General features: G+C 42.1%; 1 protein-coding gene and 5 non-coding genes across 7 annotated transcripts; 5 read left to right on the top strand and 1 right to left on the bottom strand.

Annotated features, from left to right (window-relative positions):
• Nucleotides 1-334: 334 nt before the first annotated feature.
• On the bottom strand, nt 335-12,779 carry LOC106591034 (glycogenin-1). 2 transcript variants are annotated; one of them, XM_014182204.2, is made up of 7 exons: nt 12,625-12,779; nt 11,644-11,779; nt 11,310-11,484; nt 11,054-11,216; nt 10,535-10,661; nt 3,210-3,435; nt 335-1,085 (listed from the first exon to the last, which is right to left on the bottom strand). In XM_014182204.2, exons 1-7 carry the CDS (start codon nt 12,629-12,631, stop codon nt 915-917), a joined length of 1,005 nt encoding a protein of 334 aa, XP_014037679.1. In that variant the 5' UTR covers nt 12,632-12,779; the 3' UTR covers nt 335-914. The 2 variants fall into 2 exon arrangements, with proteins under 2 accessions (XP_014037679.1, XP_045553701.1); XM_045697745.1 differs by lacking the exon at nt 335-1,085 and adding an exon at nt 1,401-1,481 and having other exon boundaries at nt 12,625-12,765.
• A 1,236-nt stretch (nt 12,780-14,015) lies between these two features.
• trnal-cag (transfer RNA leucine (anticodon CAG)) lies at nt 14,016-14,098 on the top strand. The gene has a single exon. It is a non-coding gene; the product is annotated as a tRNA-Leu (tRNA).
• Nucleotides 14,099-15,046: 948 nt separating this feature from the next.
• trnal-cag (transfer RNA leucine (anticodon CAG)) lies at nt 15,047-15,129 on the top strand. The gene has a single exon. It is a non-coding gene; the product is annotated as a tRNA-Leu (tRNA).
• An 813-nt stretch (nt 15,130-15,942) lies between these two features.
• Nucleotides 15,943-16,025, top strand: trnal-cag (transfer RNA leucine (anticodon CAG)). The gene has a single exon. It is a non-coding gene; the product is annotated as a tRNA-Leu (tRNA).
• A 780-nt stretch (nt 16,026-16,805) lies between these two features.
• Nucleotides 16,806-16,888, top strand: trnal-cag (transfer RNA leucine (anticodon CAG)). Its single transcript has one exon. It is a non-coding gene; the product is annotated as a tRNA-Leu (tRNA).
• A 780-nt stretch (nt 16,889-17,668) lies between these two features.
• Nucleotides 17,669-17,751, top strand: trnal-cag (transfer RNA leucine (anticodon CAG)). The gene has a single exon. It is a non-coding gene; the product is annotated as a tRNA-Leu (tRNA).
• The last annotated feature ends 2 nt before the right edge of the window (nt 17,752-17,753 follow it).

Consider the following 17,753-nt stretch of genomic DNA (forward strand, 5'->3'; position numbering starts at 1 on the left):
GAATGAGTAGAGTAGAGTGGAGGAGCGTAGAGGTAAGTCTGTAGGAGGGTTGAATGAGTAGAGTGGAGGGGAGGGGGGTTTGGCAGCAGCAGAGAAGTGTTTTCTGTAAACTGAAAGGCGACAACTAGAATAGGCCTAGTTGTGTAATAAGAGTCTTTGACAGTGGTAAGGCAACTAGTCAGACTACACAGGAAGTGAGGAAACCCAACAGGAAGTGATGACAACAAACATGACATGGCGAAATGACAAGTGCTACGGTGGGTTTTCCACTTTAGAAACGGGCTTCCTTCACAATAATCATAATATAAAGAAACAACCATGCACAACACGCATATGGAGAGCAAAAATAACCGCTGGGATGCAAACTTTAATAAACAAAATAACAGTTCTTCCATTTTATAGAGGGAAATACTTCACACCCACACATCTCTGAATACTTTAGAGAGTAAAAGCACAACTTCCCTATCTCTATCATTATCAGGCTTGACTGAGTAACTGGGTTAGAGCTGTTAAGAGTCATTGGGTCTGGATGGGACTTGGTGAGGCAGAGTCACAGTGAGGTTATTACTGAGTCATTACATACTGACCAAGGCTTCTGCGCTGAGGTGGTGGTATGGGGGCTGCATAGTGTAGTAAACTGGTGTTCAAACACTGAATGGACCTGTCTCTGCAGGACCAGGCCACACACAGACGCGCACGCGCACACACACACACACACACACACACACACAGAGACAGAGAGAGAGAGAAAAACAGAGAGAGAGGCCCAGGATGGGACTGTTTTTCAATACGTCATGCTCTACCGCTTTCTCTTCTTATTCAACTGTCGAATAACAGTTGATCCCCGCCCTGACTGACGCATCTCAGGCCTGCCAATGGATGCGCTCTCCATCCGTCATCCCTCCTCTGGCCCTCTACTTGAGGAAGCAGTCCAGTTTCCTCTGGATGCTTTCGAAGGAGTCGGCTCCCATGTAGTCCGCCTGGCCCGCCTCCCATCGCTGCCTCCTCTCCTCACTGGACACCTGGGGCGCCTGAGGGGGAGGCGGGGGGAGGATGATCTCAACCACACTGTCACAGACCTCCTCCTATAGGGGGGTGGAGGGAGAGACAGGGGAGGCAAACCAGAGGAGTGTTCTGAGACATGGAGAAATAATCACTAACAGCCATGAAGCATTTCCCCTCAACCCAAAGCATTGACCAATCAGCAGCTTCCTCTACAGAGAAACAGAACTAAGCGAAAAGCCAATCAGCTTCTTCCTGTTACCGTGGCAACTCCAATAAGCACAGCCGGCCGGGTTTTTAGAGTTGAACTAGGGTGTCAGAAGTATAGCACTACATCGGTGACTACATCATCACCCTACTGCAATATTATTATTGCACTATATAAGGCATATGGTGCCATTTCAGACATGCCCTTAGATTACCTGTTTAAAGTATCCATGAGAGACAGGGAGAGAGGTTACCATGTCAATGACTTGCCACTACAGAGGGTCAACAACACACACACACACACACCATCAGCGACTGAAACCAGCAAATACTGTAAACTTCTGTACGATTAAACTGTGAACACACTGTAATCAAATACACAAACTGTCCTTCAACAGTCCTCTCAAAACACATACAGTGCCTTAAAGCCCTTGCTTTAATCCACATTTGGTTGTGTTACAGCCCGAATTCAAAATTGATTAAATAGATTTGTTTCTCTCACCCATCTACACACCATACCCCATAATAACAAAATGAAATCTTAAATTTTTTTACACCCCTGAGTCAATACGTGTTAGAATCACCTTTGGCAGTGAGTCTTTCTGGGTAAGTCTCTAAGTGCTTTGCACACCTTGATTGTACATTATTTTATTTTTTATGCTCTGTCAAGTTGGTTGTTGATCATTGCTAGACAGCCATCTTCAAGTCTTGCCATTGATTTTCAAGACAATTTAAACTATTTAACTAGGCCACTCAGGAAAATTCAGTGTCATCTTGGTAAGCAACTCCAGTGTATATTTGACCTTGTGATTTAGGTTATTGTCCTGCTCAAAGGTGAATTTGTATCCCAAGCTGAACCAGGTTTTTCCTTAAGGACTTCCCTGTGCTTAGATTTATTCAGTTTCTTTTTATCCTAAAAAACTCCCTAGTCCGTGCTGATGACAAGCATACCCATAACATGATGCAGCCACCACCATGCTTGAAAATATGACGAGTGGTACTCAGTGATGTGTTGGATTTTCCCCAAACATAACACTTTGTATTCAGGACAAAGTTAATTTCTTTGCCACATTTTTGCAGTTTTACTTTTTTGTCTTATTGAAAACAGAATGCATGTTTTGGAATATGTTTTATTCTGTACAGGCTTCCTTCTTTTCACATTGTAAATTAGGTTAGTATTGTGGAATAACTACAATGTTATTGATCCATCCTCGGTTCTCCTATCACAGCCATTAAACTTGAAATGTTTTAAAGTCCCCATTGGTCTCATGGTGAAATCCCTGAGCAGTTTCCTTCCTCTCCGGCAACTGAGTTAGTTAGGACGCCTGCATCTTTGTAGTGACTGGGTGTATTGATACACCATCCAAAGTGTAATTAATAACTTCACCATGCTCAAAGGGATATTCAATGTCTGCTTTTTTAGTTTTTACCCATCTATCAATAGGTGCCCTTCTTTGCGAGGCAATGGAAAACCTCCCTGTTATTTGTGGTTGAATCTGTGTTTGAAATTCACTGCTTGACTGATGGACCTTACAATTATCTGTATGTGTGGGGTACAGCGATGAGGTAGTCATTCAGAAATCATGTTAAAACACAGAGTGAGTCAATGCAACTTATTATGTGACTTAAGCACATTTTTACTTTTGAACTTATTTAGGCTTGCCATAACAAAGGGGTTGAATACTTTGACTCAATATATTTAAGTTTTTCCATTTTTAACTAATTTATTTTAAAAATCTAAAAACATAATTCCACTTCGACATTATGGGGTATTGTGTGTAGACCAGTGACACAATCTCAAATAAATTCAAGTTGTAACAACAAAATTTGGAAAAAGTCAAGCTGTGTGAATACTTTCCGAAAGCACTGAACATATCTCACAAGTCTTGTTATACATCTTTCAAGATTCAGAAACCATTGTCAGTACTGGAGCTCTTAAGAAGTACACACGCTATGAGACAGCACACACACACGCACGCACACACACACACACGCAGTACCTCAGTGCAGCCGGAGCAGAACAGTGCGTCTCCATATGAGTCTCTGAGAGCAGGTAGGACCCCAGAGGAGTAGAGGTTCCACCACTGAACCAGGAAGTCAGGGTGCAGGTCACCCGAGCCAGGGGTCAGGGTGTGACCTTTGACCTTCCCAGTCTGGGTGTCATAGGAGTAGTTCCACGGCTTCACCTTCCCCAGGAAGTGGACCACCTTAGCCTCATGACCGTACCTACAAACACACACACCAGAGGTTGTAAATCAAATCAAATGTTATTTGTCAAATGCGCCGAATACAACAGTGAAATGCTCACTTACGAGCCCTTAACCAACAATGCATTTTTAAGAAAATACCTAATTAAAGAACAGCAGTAAAATTACAATGGCGGGGCTATATACAGGGGTACCGTTACAGAGTCAATGTGTGGTGGCACCGGTGTCGAGGTAATTGAGGTAATCTGTACATGTACAGCTGAAGTTGGAAGTTTACATACACCTTAGCCAAATAAATTTAAACTCCGTTTTTCACAATTCCTGACATTTATTCCTAGTAAAAATTCCCTGTCTTGGGTCAGTTAGGATCACCACTTTATTTTAAGAATGTGAAATGTCAGAATAATAGTAGAGAGAATGATTTATTTCAGCTTTTATTTCTTTCATCACATTCCCAGTGGGTCAGAAGTTTACATACACTCAATTAGTATTTGGTAGCATTGCCTTTGACTTGGGTCAAACGTTTCAGGTAGCCTTCCACAAGCTTCCCACAATAACTTGGGTGAATTTTGGCCCATTCCTCCTGACAGAGCTGGTGTAACTGAGTCAGGTTTGTAGGACTCTTTGCTCGCACATGCTTTTTCAGTTCTGCCCACAAATGTTCTATGGGATTGAGGTCAGGGCTTTGTGATGGCCACTCCAATACCTTGACTTTGTTGTCCTTAAGCCATTTTTCCACATCTTTGGAAGTATGCTTGGGGTCATTGTCCATTTGGAAGACCCATTTGCGACCAAGTTTTAACTTTCTGACTGATGTCTTGAAATGTTGCTTCAATATAGCCACATAATTTTCTCTCATGATGCCATCTATTTTGTGAAGTGCAGCAAAGTTCCCCCACAACATGATGCTGCCACCACTGTGCTTCACGGTTGGGATGGTGTTCTTTGGCTTGCAAGCCTCCCCCTTTTTCCTCCAAACATAACGATGGTCATTATGGCCAAATAGTTCTACTTGTGTTTCATCAGACCAGAGGACATTTCTCCAAAAAGTACGATCGTTGTCCCTATGTGCAGTTGCAAACCGTAGTCTGGCTATTTTATGGCGGTTTTGGAGCAGTGGCTTTTTCCTTGCTGAGCGGCCTTTCAGGTTATGTCGATATAGGACTCGTTTTATTGTGGATATAGATACTTTTGTACCCGTTTCCTCCAGCATCTTCACAAGGTCCTTCGCTGTTGTTCTGGGATAGATTTGCACTTTTCGCACCAAAGTACGTTTATCTCTAGGAGACGGAACGCGTCTCCTTCCTGAGCGGTATGACAGCTGCGTGGTCCCATGGTGTTTATACTTGCGTACTATTGTTTGTACAGATGAACGTGGTACCTTCAGGCGTTTGGAAATTGCAATGCAAATAGTCTGGGTAGCCATTTGATTAGATGTTAGGGAGTCTTATGGCTTGGGGATAGAAGCTGTTTAGAAACCTCTTGGACCTAGACTTGGCGCTCCGGTACCGCTTGCTGTGCGGTAGCAGAGAGAACAGTCTATGACTAGGGTGGCTGGAGTCTTTGACAATTTTTAGGGCCGTCCTCTGACACCGCCTGGTATAGACGTCCTGGATGGCAGGAAGCTTGGTCCCGGTTATGTACTGGGCCGTATGCACTACCCTCTGTAGTGCTTTGCGGTCGGAGGCTGAGCAGTTGCCATACCAGGCAGTGATGCAACCCGTCAGGATGCTCTCGATGGTTATCTAGGTCCCCATTCCTTATGATTGTACTGAATGATGTGATGCCTTTCTGCGCCCACTGTTTAAATCTGCTATCCTGAATTGCAGGGATGAAGCTGGGGTCGTATGTGGGCCAACTCAGCAGTTTGATCTCTCTGTCTAATTTATTTTGCTTAACTACCCTAAACCATGTCTTAAGAGAGAAATTAATCCACTGATTTTGTCTATTGTATATTTCTATTAGCATGTCCTTATTTCCCAAAACTGACTGTATGGGTATCTCTGTCAAAGTAGTCTCAATGTCTTTCCATTTGGATTCGTATTCTGAATTGCACCAACACACCAGAGGTCTCAATTGGGCTGACACATAATCATCTTTTAGGTTTGGTAAGGCCATACCCGCACAGTTTTTTGGCAATTGTAATGTTGTATATCTAATTATTTGTCTCTTACTGTTCCAGATAATCGTTGATATCCCATTCCCTAAACTGTTAAGGCAGGATTTCTATGGCTCGGTTACCGTATTTGTTCCAATCATCTCGGCAGGATGTTCATTTTGATTGTTTCAATTCTACTACTAAGATCTAAGGGAAGTGAATTCCACCTGTCTAGGTCATCATTTATTTTCTTGTTGATGTGATCGTAATTTATGCTATAAAGTTTGGCTGTATCTTTTGGTAGATATACTCCAAGATATTTAATGGATGAGGAGGTCCAGGGGAAGGAGCTACTCTTCAGCTCTTCCTGTGGGGTATAATTATATACTAGGGCTTGGGTCTTGTGTACTCTAAGCATATACCCTGACTATGTTCTAAATGTTTGTAAAATCCATCCATCCATCCATCCATCAATCTAGGTCCACTGGAGCCTGGGTCTTTAAGGAATAACAGAACGTCATCAGCCTACATGCATATCTTATGTTCACTGCCTCTTATTGTTATTCCCTCTAAGGTTGGGTCCTGTCTTATTGCCTGTGCTAATGGTTCGAGGTACAAGGAGAAGAGCGTGGGTGAAAGATTACAGCCTTGTCTTGCCCCTCGCTCTAATTTTATCATTCGTGACAAATGTCCATTTATCTTTATTCTAGCAGTCGGACATGAATACAGTGATTTGATGCACTGTATCACTTCTTTGTTGAAACCAAATCTTTCCATAACTTGGAATAGATAATTCCATCCCACTGAATCAAATAGTTTTTCTTCACCTAGACTGATTAATATTGCACTTGTCTTATTACATTTACATTTAGTCATTTAGCAGACACTCTTATCCAGAGCGACTTACAGTAGTGAATGCATACATTTCATACATTTTTCCCCCCCGTAATGGTCCCCCGTGGGAATCAAACCCACAACCCTGGCGTTGCAAACACCATGCTCTACCAACGGAGTAATGTGGTCCATGACATGTAGTGTTTTCCTCATGTTGTCCTGTGTCTGCCTATTATGTTTGAAACCAGTTTGATCTCCGTCAATCAATTCTGGGATTATGTTCTCCATTCTTTTGGCTATTATTGATGCATATAGTTTATAATCCGGGTTAAGAATTGCGATAGGTCTATATGAACTGTACTTCTTATCTTTACCCTCTTTTGGGATTACAGATATGATGGCCTCTCTCCACAATGGTGGAAGACCCCCCTCCTGCAGTGTCCAGTTAAAACAGGCCTTAACCTCTCTTGGGTAGGGGGCAGTATTTTCACGGCCGGATGAAAAACGTACCCAAATTAAAACGGCCTACTATTCGGGCCCAGGAACTAGAATATGCATATTATTAGTAGATTTGGATGGAAAACACTCTGAAGTTTCTACAACTGTTTGAATGATGTCTGTGAGTATAACAGAACTCATATGGCAGGCAAAAACATGAGAAAAATCCAACCAGGAAGTGGGAAGTCTGGTTCTTGTAGTCTTTTCAAGTCATTGCCTATCTAACACACAGTGACTTAGGGTTAATTTTGCACTTCCTAAGGCTTCCACTAGATGTCAACAGTCTTTAGAACCTAGTTTCAGGCTTTTGCAGTGAACAGAGAGCAAACAAGAAGGCCGGGAAGTTGGTGACTCAAAAAATGACATGAGTTTTGTGGCACGCATTTACGTGAAGAGGTATCTGTGTTCCAAAACGTTTTTCAAGACATTGGAATCGTCCGGTTGGAATATTATTGAAGTTTTATGTTTAAAAAGGCCCTAAAGATTGATGCTATACAACGTTTGACATGTTTCAACGAACGTAAATAGTACTTTTTTAAAAAACTTTTCGTTGTGAAATTTTGGCCGCGCTTCCTACATTTGGAGTAGCTTACTGAACACGCAAACAACAAGGAGGTATTTGGACATAAATTATGAACTTTATCGAACAAAACAACATTTATTGTGGACCTGGGATTCCTGGAAGTGCCTTCTGATGAAGATCATCAAAGGTAAGTTAATATTTATAATGCTATTTATGATTTTAGATGACTCCAAAATGGCGGGTATCTGTATTGCCTGGGGTATGTTTCTGAGCGCCATAGTCAGATTATTGCATAGTGTGCTTTCCCCGTGAAGCTTTTTTGAAATCTGTCACAGCGGTTGCATAAAGGAGATGGTTATCAATAATTCTTTGAATAACAGTTTAATATTTGATCAACGTTTATGATGAGTATTTTTGTAAATTGCTGTGCTGATTCACCGGCAGTATTGGAGGCAAAATATTTTCTGAACATCATGCGCCAATGTAAAATGCTGTTTTTGGATATAAATATGAACTTTATCGAACAAAACATACATGTATTGTCTAACATTGAGTCCTGGGAGTGTCATCTGATGAAGATCGTCAAAGGTTAGTGCTTAATTTTCGCTGAATTTCTGGTATTTGTGACCCCTTTCCTGCATGGAAAATGGCTGTGTGGTTTTTCTTGTGTTGTACCTGTCCTAACATAATCTGACTTTATGCTTTCGCTGTAAAGCCTTTTTGAAATCGGACAATGTGGTTACATTAAGGAGAAGTGTACCTTTAAAATAGTCGTATGTTTGAGAACTTTGAATTATGACATTTTGTTGATTTGAATTTGGCGCTCTGATTTTTCACTGGCTGTTGAATAGTGTGAACCGTGGGTGGGACTCTAGCGCTAGCGTCCCACCTGCCCAAGAGAGGTTAAGTAGAGGTGTTAGTTGTTCTCTGAAGGTCTTGAACCATTCTGAAGGGAAGCCATCAGTGCCTAGAGACTTGTTTACTTTTAGGTGAGATATTGTTTATTCATTTCTTCAGTGGTTATTTCTGAAGTAAGTCTATCATTTTGCGGAGACATCAAGTGAGTTCAAAGAATGCTCTATTGTCTGTGCATCTGCCTTCTCTGGTTGCTTGTACAGATGTGTGTAATATGATTCAAATGCATTCTTGTAATCGTCTGTTTTGGGGTCTTTTATTTTGAAAATGGTATTCTGTGCTTGTTGTTTCCTGATTCTCCATGCTAGTAATTTGTTTGCCTTTGAGCCTGCTTCATAATATCGTTGTTTCAGGAACCTGAGCTTTTTTTCTACTTCTTCTCTATAAATCTGGTCAATTTCCTGTTTTAGCTTTTGAATCTCTTGTAATATAAGAGGATCTTTGTATTGACTATGAGATCGTTCTAAGTTTCTTAATGTTTCCTGTATTTTCAGTAGTTTCTGTGCTTTAATCTTCTTCTTGAGAGATGATGTGGCTATGATCTTTCCTCTAATAACCGCCTTAGCTGCATCCCACAATGTAGCAGAAGATACTTCCCCATTATCATTATTCTCCAGATAGATGTTCAATTCTGTCTTTATTGATTCCTTGAATGCTGGATCATTCAGCATGCTTGTAATAAGCCTCCATATAGTATTTCTTGGTTTGCTATCAAGGTGTAGAGTAAGGTAAACTCCATTATGATCTGATAAGTCGCACTGCCCGATCCTACAATCCTTAAGCCTGTGTCTATCTGCATTGTACATGAAAAAGTAGTCTAACCTGGAGTATTCAGTGTGGTGGGCTGAGTAAAAAGTAATTTATACCGCTTTAATTTTTGCTTGTAAGCAGAAATCAGGAGGCTAGAATTATGGTCAGATTTACCAAATGGAGGGCGAGGGAAAGCTTTGTACACATCTCTGTGTGTGGAGTAAATGTGGTCTTGAGTTTTTTTCCCCTCTGGTTGCACATTTAACATGCTGATAGAAATTATGTAAAACTGATTTAAGTTTCCCTGCATTAAAGTCCCCGGCCACTTGGAGCGCCACCTCTGGATGAGCATTTTCCTGTTTGCTTATGGCGGAACACAGCTCATTGAGTGTGGTTTTAGTGCCAGCATCGGTGTGTGGTGGTATGTAGACAGCTACGAAGAATACAGATGAAAACTCTAGGTAGACAGTGTGGTCTACAGCTTATCATGAGATACTCTACCTCAGGTGAGCAGAACCTTGATACTTCCGTAGATATCGTGCACCAGCTGTTGTTTACAAATATACATATGCCGCAACCCTGTGTCTTACCAGAGGCTGCTGTTCTATCATGCCGATAGAGTATATACCCCCAGCTGTATGTTATTAATATTGTCGTTCAGCCACGACTCGCTGAATCATAAGATATTACAGGTTTTAATGTCCCGTTGGTAGGGTATACGTGCTTTCAGTTTGTCCCATTTATTTTCCAGCGATTGAACGTTGGCTAACAGTACGAATGGCAAAGGCAGATTAGCCACTCGTCACCTGATCCTCACAAGGCACCCCGATCTCTTGCCGCGAAATCTCTGTTTCTTTCTCCTGCGAATGATGAGGATGAGGGCCTGTTCGGGTGTCTGGAGTATATCCTTCCGACTCATTATATAAAATGTATTTGTCCAATTCGAGGTGAGTAATCGCTGTTCTGATGTCCAGAATCTCTTTTTGGTCATAAGAGACAGTATCAGCAACATTATGTACAAAATAAGTTACAAACAAAATAGCCTGGTTGGTTAAGAGCTAATAAAACGGAAGCCATCCTCTTAGCCATCCTAGTGTGTGTGGTGTGCCTTCTTGCGTTGCGTACTTCTAGAATAAATTAGGCTTAACTAGGAGAGAGTGTATGTATATGTACTGTATCTGTACTGTATCTGCAGTACCAGTGTGTGTTATTTGAGGGCAGGCCTGAGCCACTCCTCTCCTGAAACTCAACACCACACACCCTTTCAACTGACCTTGGCTTGGCTTATTAACGCCAAAACATGCACTCTCACTTTTCTCCCTTATGCTCTCTCTCTCATTCGCTCACTCTTGCCGTCACTCGCTGTCACACACACACACACGAGGGCAGCAAGCCAGGGATTTGGAGCTAAAGTGTGATGTATGAAATAACTTCTACTGTGACAACACTGGAGTGTGTGTGTGTGTGTGTGTGTGTGTGTGTGTGTGTGTGTGTACCTACTGTTTGAAGGCTGGTAGATAGGTGTATATAGCGATGCTGCTGAGGTTGTAGATAAAAGGCAGGTGTTTGGAAATGTCTGCTGTTGACCAGGTATTGAAGAAACTGTTCAGAACTCCTTGGTCCCCACCTAGAAAGAGAGAGAGAGGGAGAAGGAGAGAGAGGGGGTGGGAAAGAGAGAGGGGGTGGGAGAGAAGGGGAAGAGGGAGAGAGAGAAAAGGAGAGAAGGGGAGAGAGAGCGCGAGAGCGAGAAAGAGTGGGAGAGGTTAGAGGAGAACATGAGTTATTTTAGGATCTATAGGAGCTTGCTGGCAGCAGAGTTTAAGGAAAGTCCATAGGAGATATAGCCTTTATTGCGCCACCCCGAACACGCACTCTTTGTACCATGTATTTAATTCTGTACTGCAGCTGCTTGCTCTTGGCCAGGGCTTCCATCAAAAACACATTCATACCTCAATGGGACTCACATGGATAAAACACATTCACATCTCAATGGGATAATAATAATAATACAGAACTCACCGTCAAAGCTGCCGTTCTCAGTGCAGTGTGTCATAAGGCTGCGGTATGTTTCATTGGACGGTTTAAAGACGAACACGCCCGAGTTGAAACAGTCTGGCCAACCAGGATCAGGCGCAGCAGATAACTCCTCCCTCTCAAACAGCTCATCGATGTTGGACAACACCTGCGTACACACACACACACACAATATTGAGCCCTGAATACAGACTTGCTGTAATTTGTACTGAGTAAGGAGTGTGAGTGCGCGTATGCTCACCAGTGTGTCAGCGTCCATAAACACACACTTGGTGTAGTGTGTGAGTGTCCAGCAGTGCAGCTTGGTGAAGGTCACTCCGAGGTCTGGTCTCTTCATCAGGGCCAGGTGGGCCGTGTCCCCAGAGTCCAAGATATCCACCACACACACCTCGTCATAGATGCTACTCAGCATGGCCCTGCAACACACACACACACACACACACACACACACGGTTTGAGTTGGGTGTTACTTGCTCAGGTGTACTCAGGCCTGGACAATACAAAACTAACAGAGACAAGGCCATGGGTGTGTCAAACACTGAACATAGATCATGGGTTGTGTGTGTATGTGTTACCTGCAGGGCTCTGCTACGTGCGGTCCAATCAGAACCACCAGTTGTTTGGTTGTGTTATGGTTGCGTAGCGACCTCCCCAGAACCATTGCTCCTTTGGCATAGTTGTCATTTGTGGCCAGAGTCACATATGCTTGGTCTAATCACACACACAAGTAACTGACTAGTTAATTGTAAATAACACTGGAACAGAAAGAGAAAACAGCTTCTGTCTGGCACCTGAACCCTCTCTACAATACTTATATCGGTACTTCATATCAGAACGGCCTATAGGGAGTACAGCTAGGGTAACCATAGACCCTCTACCCGTCCCTACCATAGAATAGCCCTATAGCTTACACACTGTACTATAACTGTCATATGTCAACTTTATTGGTAATGTCAAAGGCAGTTCTGCACGAGCCGATTCCACTTGCGAGATTGACCAGAGACAAGAAACGCGTCGAGTTTAAAACGAGTGATGAGGATTTTAAAAACCACTGCGTGTGATCTCTCGGGTAAATATAGTAGAATACATAAGCATATAGCTTAAGTGCGTGTTTGATATATCACTACGCAGAGTAAACAAGTGCACACTTCGCGATGGAGGAGAGAGGGAATTCAATTCAGCAATGGCCGAGCCGCACGTAGGCACAGACCCTGCAGGACCGTAAACACAACAAGCACACGATGCACTTTCAGTTTAAGTCATCATATTTGTTGCCTACGCGGATAACGTTAATTTAACTACATCGCGGCATAAAACTAGAATATACATATAAATGGGAGGACTGTATAACTGCGTGCAATATGCGTACGCACCAAACCATATATAATCACATTGTTGCTGAAAGATGGCAACGCAAAACTACTGGAATTTTCGTGTGATTCGGCTATAGCTTCAAACCATAATATAATAAAACAACATATATTAATATAGCAACACTGTTTAATGGTTATAGGCTATTCCTGTCATCCTTATCAACCGACTGTCCGCTGTCTTACCCGCCATGGTCAGTTATTCGGTGTGGCCGTAGCTCGGGAGGGTCTGGAGTGCTAGATTCGGTGTGTAATGGGAGTTTTTCGGTAGCAACATAGAGCTAGAAGACACAGCAGTTGACTGAAAAGAGGACGGAATCAAGTCAGGAGGCCACATTCGCGTCATGTGATCCGTGACAGCGCACACGCCCCCCACAATACACGCACGCAATTTAGAATCGAAATGTTTGCCAGTTTTAGTGATTATTTTAGTTTTATTACAGTTTTTTAAATAGATATTTGATCTTAAGGATAAGCCTAATGATCATACCTGTTCACAGGAACGGAAATGTAAAATAGCGGTACATAGTACAACTATATCAACATCATTCAGTGTTATTTATGGTAAGTAAGAGCTTGCTAATTGTTTAAAAGACCACTGTTCCTTTAGCGACTCCTAGTGGTGAGTTGGTGAACATGCACCCTGGGCTGACGAAACGAGGATACATTATTTATTTATCTTTCTTTGGTGCAGGCTGAGCGAGAGGAAATTATTAGTAGCCTAGCCTATGTCAATTTCTACTTTTACCCGATAAATTACACTGTATCTCATTTCAAACGCATATGTCCGATTACGAGATCACATAAAACTGAATGAAAGAGAAAGCACAAGTTGAACTTAACGGAAGTCAGGATGGCGAGCAGATGTCAGTTTGAACAGTTGACAAAAATGACAAGATAATGGAACCGTACATGTGAAGAGAACCTTTCAGGTCGCAGTCTCCCCTGGAGGCGTGGGTTCGAATCCCACTTCTGACAAGCTTTTAACGCTTTGTAATAACCAGTTGACAAATAAATGACTTAAGATAATGGAAATAACACCTAGTTAACATGTGTAGTGAATAATTAAGAGAATCCTTTCAGGTCGCAGTCTCCCCTGGAGGTGTGGGTTCGAATCCCACTTCTGACAAGCTTTTAACGCCTGCATGTCATACTGCTTTGTAATAACCAGTTGACAAATAAATGACTTAAGATAATGGAAATAACACCAAGTTAACATGTGTAGTGAATAAGTATCGTATTTTTAACATTCTGCAAAAACAGCTAGTTGATGAGAGGTTGAAAGAGAATTGCAAGAATTTCACAGGCGGGCCACAAAAACAGGCAAATAACAAAAGGCATCTCGGAACGCACAACTCGTTGGTCGTTGTCACGACTACGCTTTTTCCATTGAAGGACATATTGAGGATAAATCAATGACTGGAGTTTTTAATTGATGAAAACCAATGACTATTTGATGTTGAAAGTGCAAGTCAGTATTGTGCATTTACTGGTCTTTGTGGTGATCTCAGGAGGCCGTGCCTATTTCTACTTTTACCTAGTACGCTTTATCCCGACACCAAAGCCAGCTGTTCAGAGTCAGGATGGCCGAGCGGTCTAAGGCGCTGCGTTCAGGTCGCAGTCTCCCCTGGAGGCGTGGGTTCGAATCCCACTTCTGACAATCTTTTAACGCCTGCATGTCATACTGCTTTGTAATCACCAGTTGACAAATAAATGACTTAAGATAATGGAAATAACACCTAGTTAACATGTGTAGTGAATAATTAAGAGAATCCTCTCAGGTCCCAGTCTCCCCTGGAGGTGTGGGTTCGAATCCCACTTCTGACAAGCTTTTAACGCCTGCATGTCATACTGCTTTGTAATCACCAGTTGACAAATAAATGACTTAAGATAATGGAATTAACACCTAGTTAACATGTGTAGTGAATAATTAAGAGAATCCTTTCAGGTCGCAGTCTCCCCTGGAGGTGTGGGTTCGAATCCCACTTCTGACAAGCTTTTAACGCCTGCATGTCATACTGCTTTGTAATAACCAGTTGACAAATAAATGACTTAAGATAATGGAAATAACACCAAGTTAACATGTGTAGTGAATAATTAAGAGAATCCTTTCAGGTTGCAGTCTCCCCTGGAGGTGTGGGTTCGAATCCCACTTCTGACAAGCTTTTAACGCCTGCATGTCATACTGCTTTGTAATAACAAGTTGAGAAATAAATGACTTAAGATAATGGAAATAACACCTAGTTAAAATGTGTAGTGAATAACTATCGTATTTTTAACATTCTGCAAAAACAGCTAGTTGATGAGAGGTTGAAAGAGAATTGCACGAATTTCACAGGCGGGCCACAAAACAGGCAAATAACAAAAGGCATCTCGGAACGCACAACTCGTCGGTCGTTGTCACGACTACGCTTTTTCCATTGAAGGACATATTGAGGATAAATCAATGACTGGAGTTTTTAATTGATGAAAACCAATGACTATTTGATGTTGAAAGTGCAAGTCAGTATTGTGCATTTACTGGTCTTTGTGGTGATCTCAGGAGGCCGTGCCTATTTCTACTTTTACCTAGTACGCTTTATCCCGACACCAAAGCCAGTTGTTCAGAGTCAGGATGGCCGAGCGGTCTAAGGCGCTGCGTTCAGGTCGCAGTCTCCCCTGGAGGCGTGGGTTCGAATCCCACTTCTGACAAGCTTTTAACGCCTGCATGTCATACTGCTTTGTAATCACCAGTTGACAAATAAATGACTTAAGATAATGGAAATAACACCTAGTTAACATGTGTAGTGAATAATTAAGAGAATCCTTTCAGGTCGCAGTCTCCCCTGGAGGTGTGGGTTCGAATCCCACTTCTGACAAGCTTTTAACGCCTGCATGTCATACTGCTTTGTAATAACCAGTTGACAAATAAATGACTTAAGATAATGGAAATAACACCAAGTTAACATGTGTAGTGAATAATTAAGAGAATCCTTTCAGTGCAGTCTGCCCTGGAGGTGTGAGAGGTTCAAGAATCCCACTTCTGCACAAGCTTTTAACGCCTGCATGTCATACTGCTTTGTAATAACCTGTTGAGAAATAAATGACTTAAGATAATGGAAATAACACCTAGTTATAAAATGTGTAGTGAATAACTATTAAGCGTATTTTGCTAACCATTTTGCAAAAACAGCTAGTTGTACTTTAGAGGTTGAAAGAGAATTGCACGAACTTTTTCACAGGCGGGCCACAAACAGGTACATAATAACAAAAGGCCATATCTCGGAACGGACAACTTAGCGTCGGGTCGTTGTCACCATTTACTACGCTTTTTCCATTGAAGGACATATTGAGGATAAATCAATGACTGGAGTTTTTAATTGATGAAAACCAATGACTATTTGATGTTGAAAGTGCAAGTCAGTATTGTGCATTTACTGGTCTTTGTGGTGATCTCAGGAGGCCGTGCCTATTTCTACTTTTACCTAGTACGCTTTATCCCGACACCAAAGCCAGTTGTTCAGAGGCAGGATGGCCGAGCGGTCTAAGGCGCTGCGTTCAGGTCGCAGTCTCCCCTGGAGGCGTGGGTTCGAATCCCACTTCTGACAAGCTTTTAACGCCTGCATGTCATACTGCTTTGTAATAACCAGTTGACAAATAAATGACTTAAGATAATGGAAATAACACCTAGTTAACATGTGTAGTGAATAATTAAGAGAATCCTTTCAGGTCGCAGTCTCCACTGGAGGTGTGGGTTCGAATCCCACTTCTGACAAGCTTTTAACGCCTGCATGTCATACTGCTTTGTAATAACCAGTTGACAAATAAATGACTTAAGATAATGGAAATAACACCTAGTTAACATGTGTAGTGAATAATTAAGAGAATCCTTTCAGGTCGCAGTCTCCCCTGGAGGTGTGGGTTCGAATCCCACTTCTGACAAGCTTTTAACGCCTGCATGTCATACTGCTTTGCAATAACCAGTTGATGAATAAATGACTTAAGATAATGGAAATAACACCTAGTTAAAATGTGTAGTGAATAACTATCGTATTTTTAACATTCTGCAAAAACAGCTAGTTGATGAGAGGTTGAAAGAGAATTGCACGAATTTCACAGGCGGGCCACAAACAGGCAAATAACAAAAGGCATCTCGGAACGCACAACTCGTCGGTCGTTGTCACGACTACGCTTTTTCCATTGAAGGACATATTGAGGATAAATCAATGACTGGAGTTTTTAATTGATAAAAACCAATGACTATTTGATGTTGAAAGTGCAAGTCAGTATTGTGCATTTACTGGTCTTTGTGGTGATCTCAGGAGGCCGTGCCTATTTCTACTTTTACCTAGTACGCTTTATCCCGACACCAAATCAAGCTGTTCAGAGTCAGGATGGCCGAGCGGTCTAAGGCGCTGCGTTCAGGTCGCAGTCTCCCCTGGAGGCGTGGGTTCGAATCCCACTTCTGACAAGCTTTTAACGCCTGCATGTCATACTGCTTTGTAATAACCAGTTGACAAATAAATGACTTAAGATAATGGAAATAACACCTAGTTAACATGTGTAGTGAATAATTAAGAGAATCCTTTCAGGTCGCAGTCTCCCCTGGAGGTGTGGGTTCGAATCCCACTTCTGACAAGCTTTTAACGCCTGCATGTCATACTGCTTTGCAATAACCAGTTGACAAATAAATGACTTAAGATAATGGAAATAACACCTAGTTAACATGTGTAGTGAATAATTAAGAGAATCCTTTCAGGTCGCAGTCTCCCCTGGAGGTGTGGGTAAGAATCCCACTTCTGACAAGCTTTTAACGCCTGCATGTCATACTGCTTTGTAATAACCAGTTGACAAATAAATGACTTAAGATAATGGAAATAACACCTAGTTAAAATGTGTAGTGAATAACTATCGTATTTTTAACATTCTGCAAAAACAGCTAGTTGATGAGAGGTTGAAAGAGAATTGCACGAATTTCACAGGCGGGCAACAAACAGGCAAATAACAAAAGGCATCTCGGAACGGACAACTCGTCGGTCGTTGTCACGACTACGCTTTTTCCATTGAAGGACATATTGAGGATAAATCAATGACTGGAGTTTTTAATTGATAAAAACCAATGACTATTTGATGTTGAAAGTGCAAGTCAGTATTGTGCATTTACTGGACTTTGTGGTGATCTCAGGAGGCCGGACCTATTTCTACTTTTACCTAGTACGCTTTATCCCGACACCAAATCAAGCTGTTCAGAGTCAGGATGGCCGAGCGGTCTAAGGCGCTGCGTTCAGGTCGCAGTCTCCACTGGAGGCGTGGGTTCGAATCCCACTTCTGACAAG

Source organism: Salmo salar, chromosome ssa16, assembly GCF_905237065.1.
Source record: "Salmo salar chromosome ssa16, Ssal_v3.1, whole genome shotgun sequence".
Classification (NCBI taxonomy): Eukaryota; Metazoa; Chordata; class Actinopteri; order Salmoniformes; family Salmonidae; genus Salmo; species Salmo salar.

Excerpts from the sequence above, each read along its gene's own strand:
- LOC106591034 (XM_014182204.2), bottom strand. Across the intron at positions 11,217-11,309 it reads TTATGGACGCTGACACACTG|GTGTTGTCCAACATCGATGA; the intron begins GTGAGCATACGC and ends GTGTGTACGCAG. Across the intron at positions 1,086-3,209 it reads TCTGCTCCGGCTGCACTGAG|GAGGAGGTCTGTGACAGTGT; the intron begins GTACTGCGTGTG and ends ACCCCCCTATAG.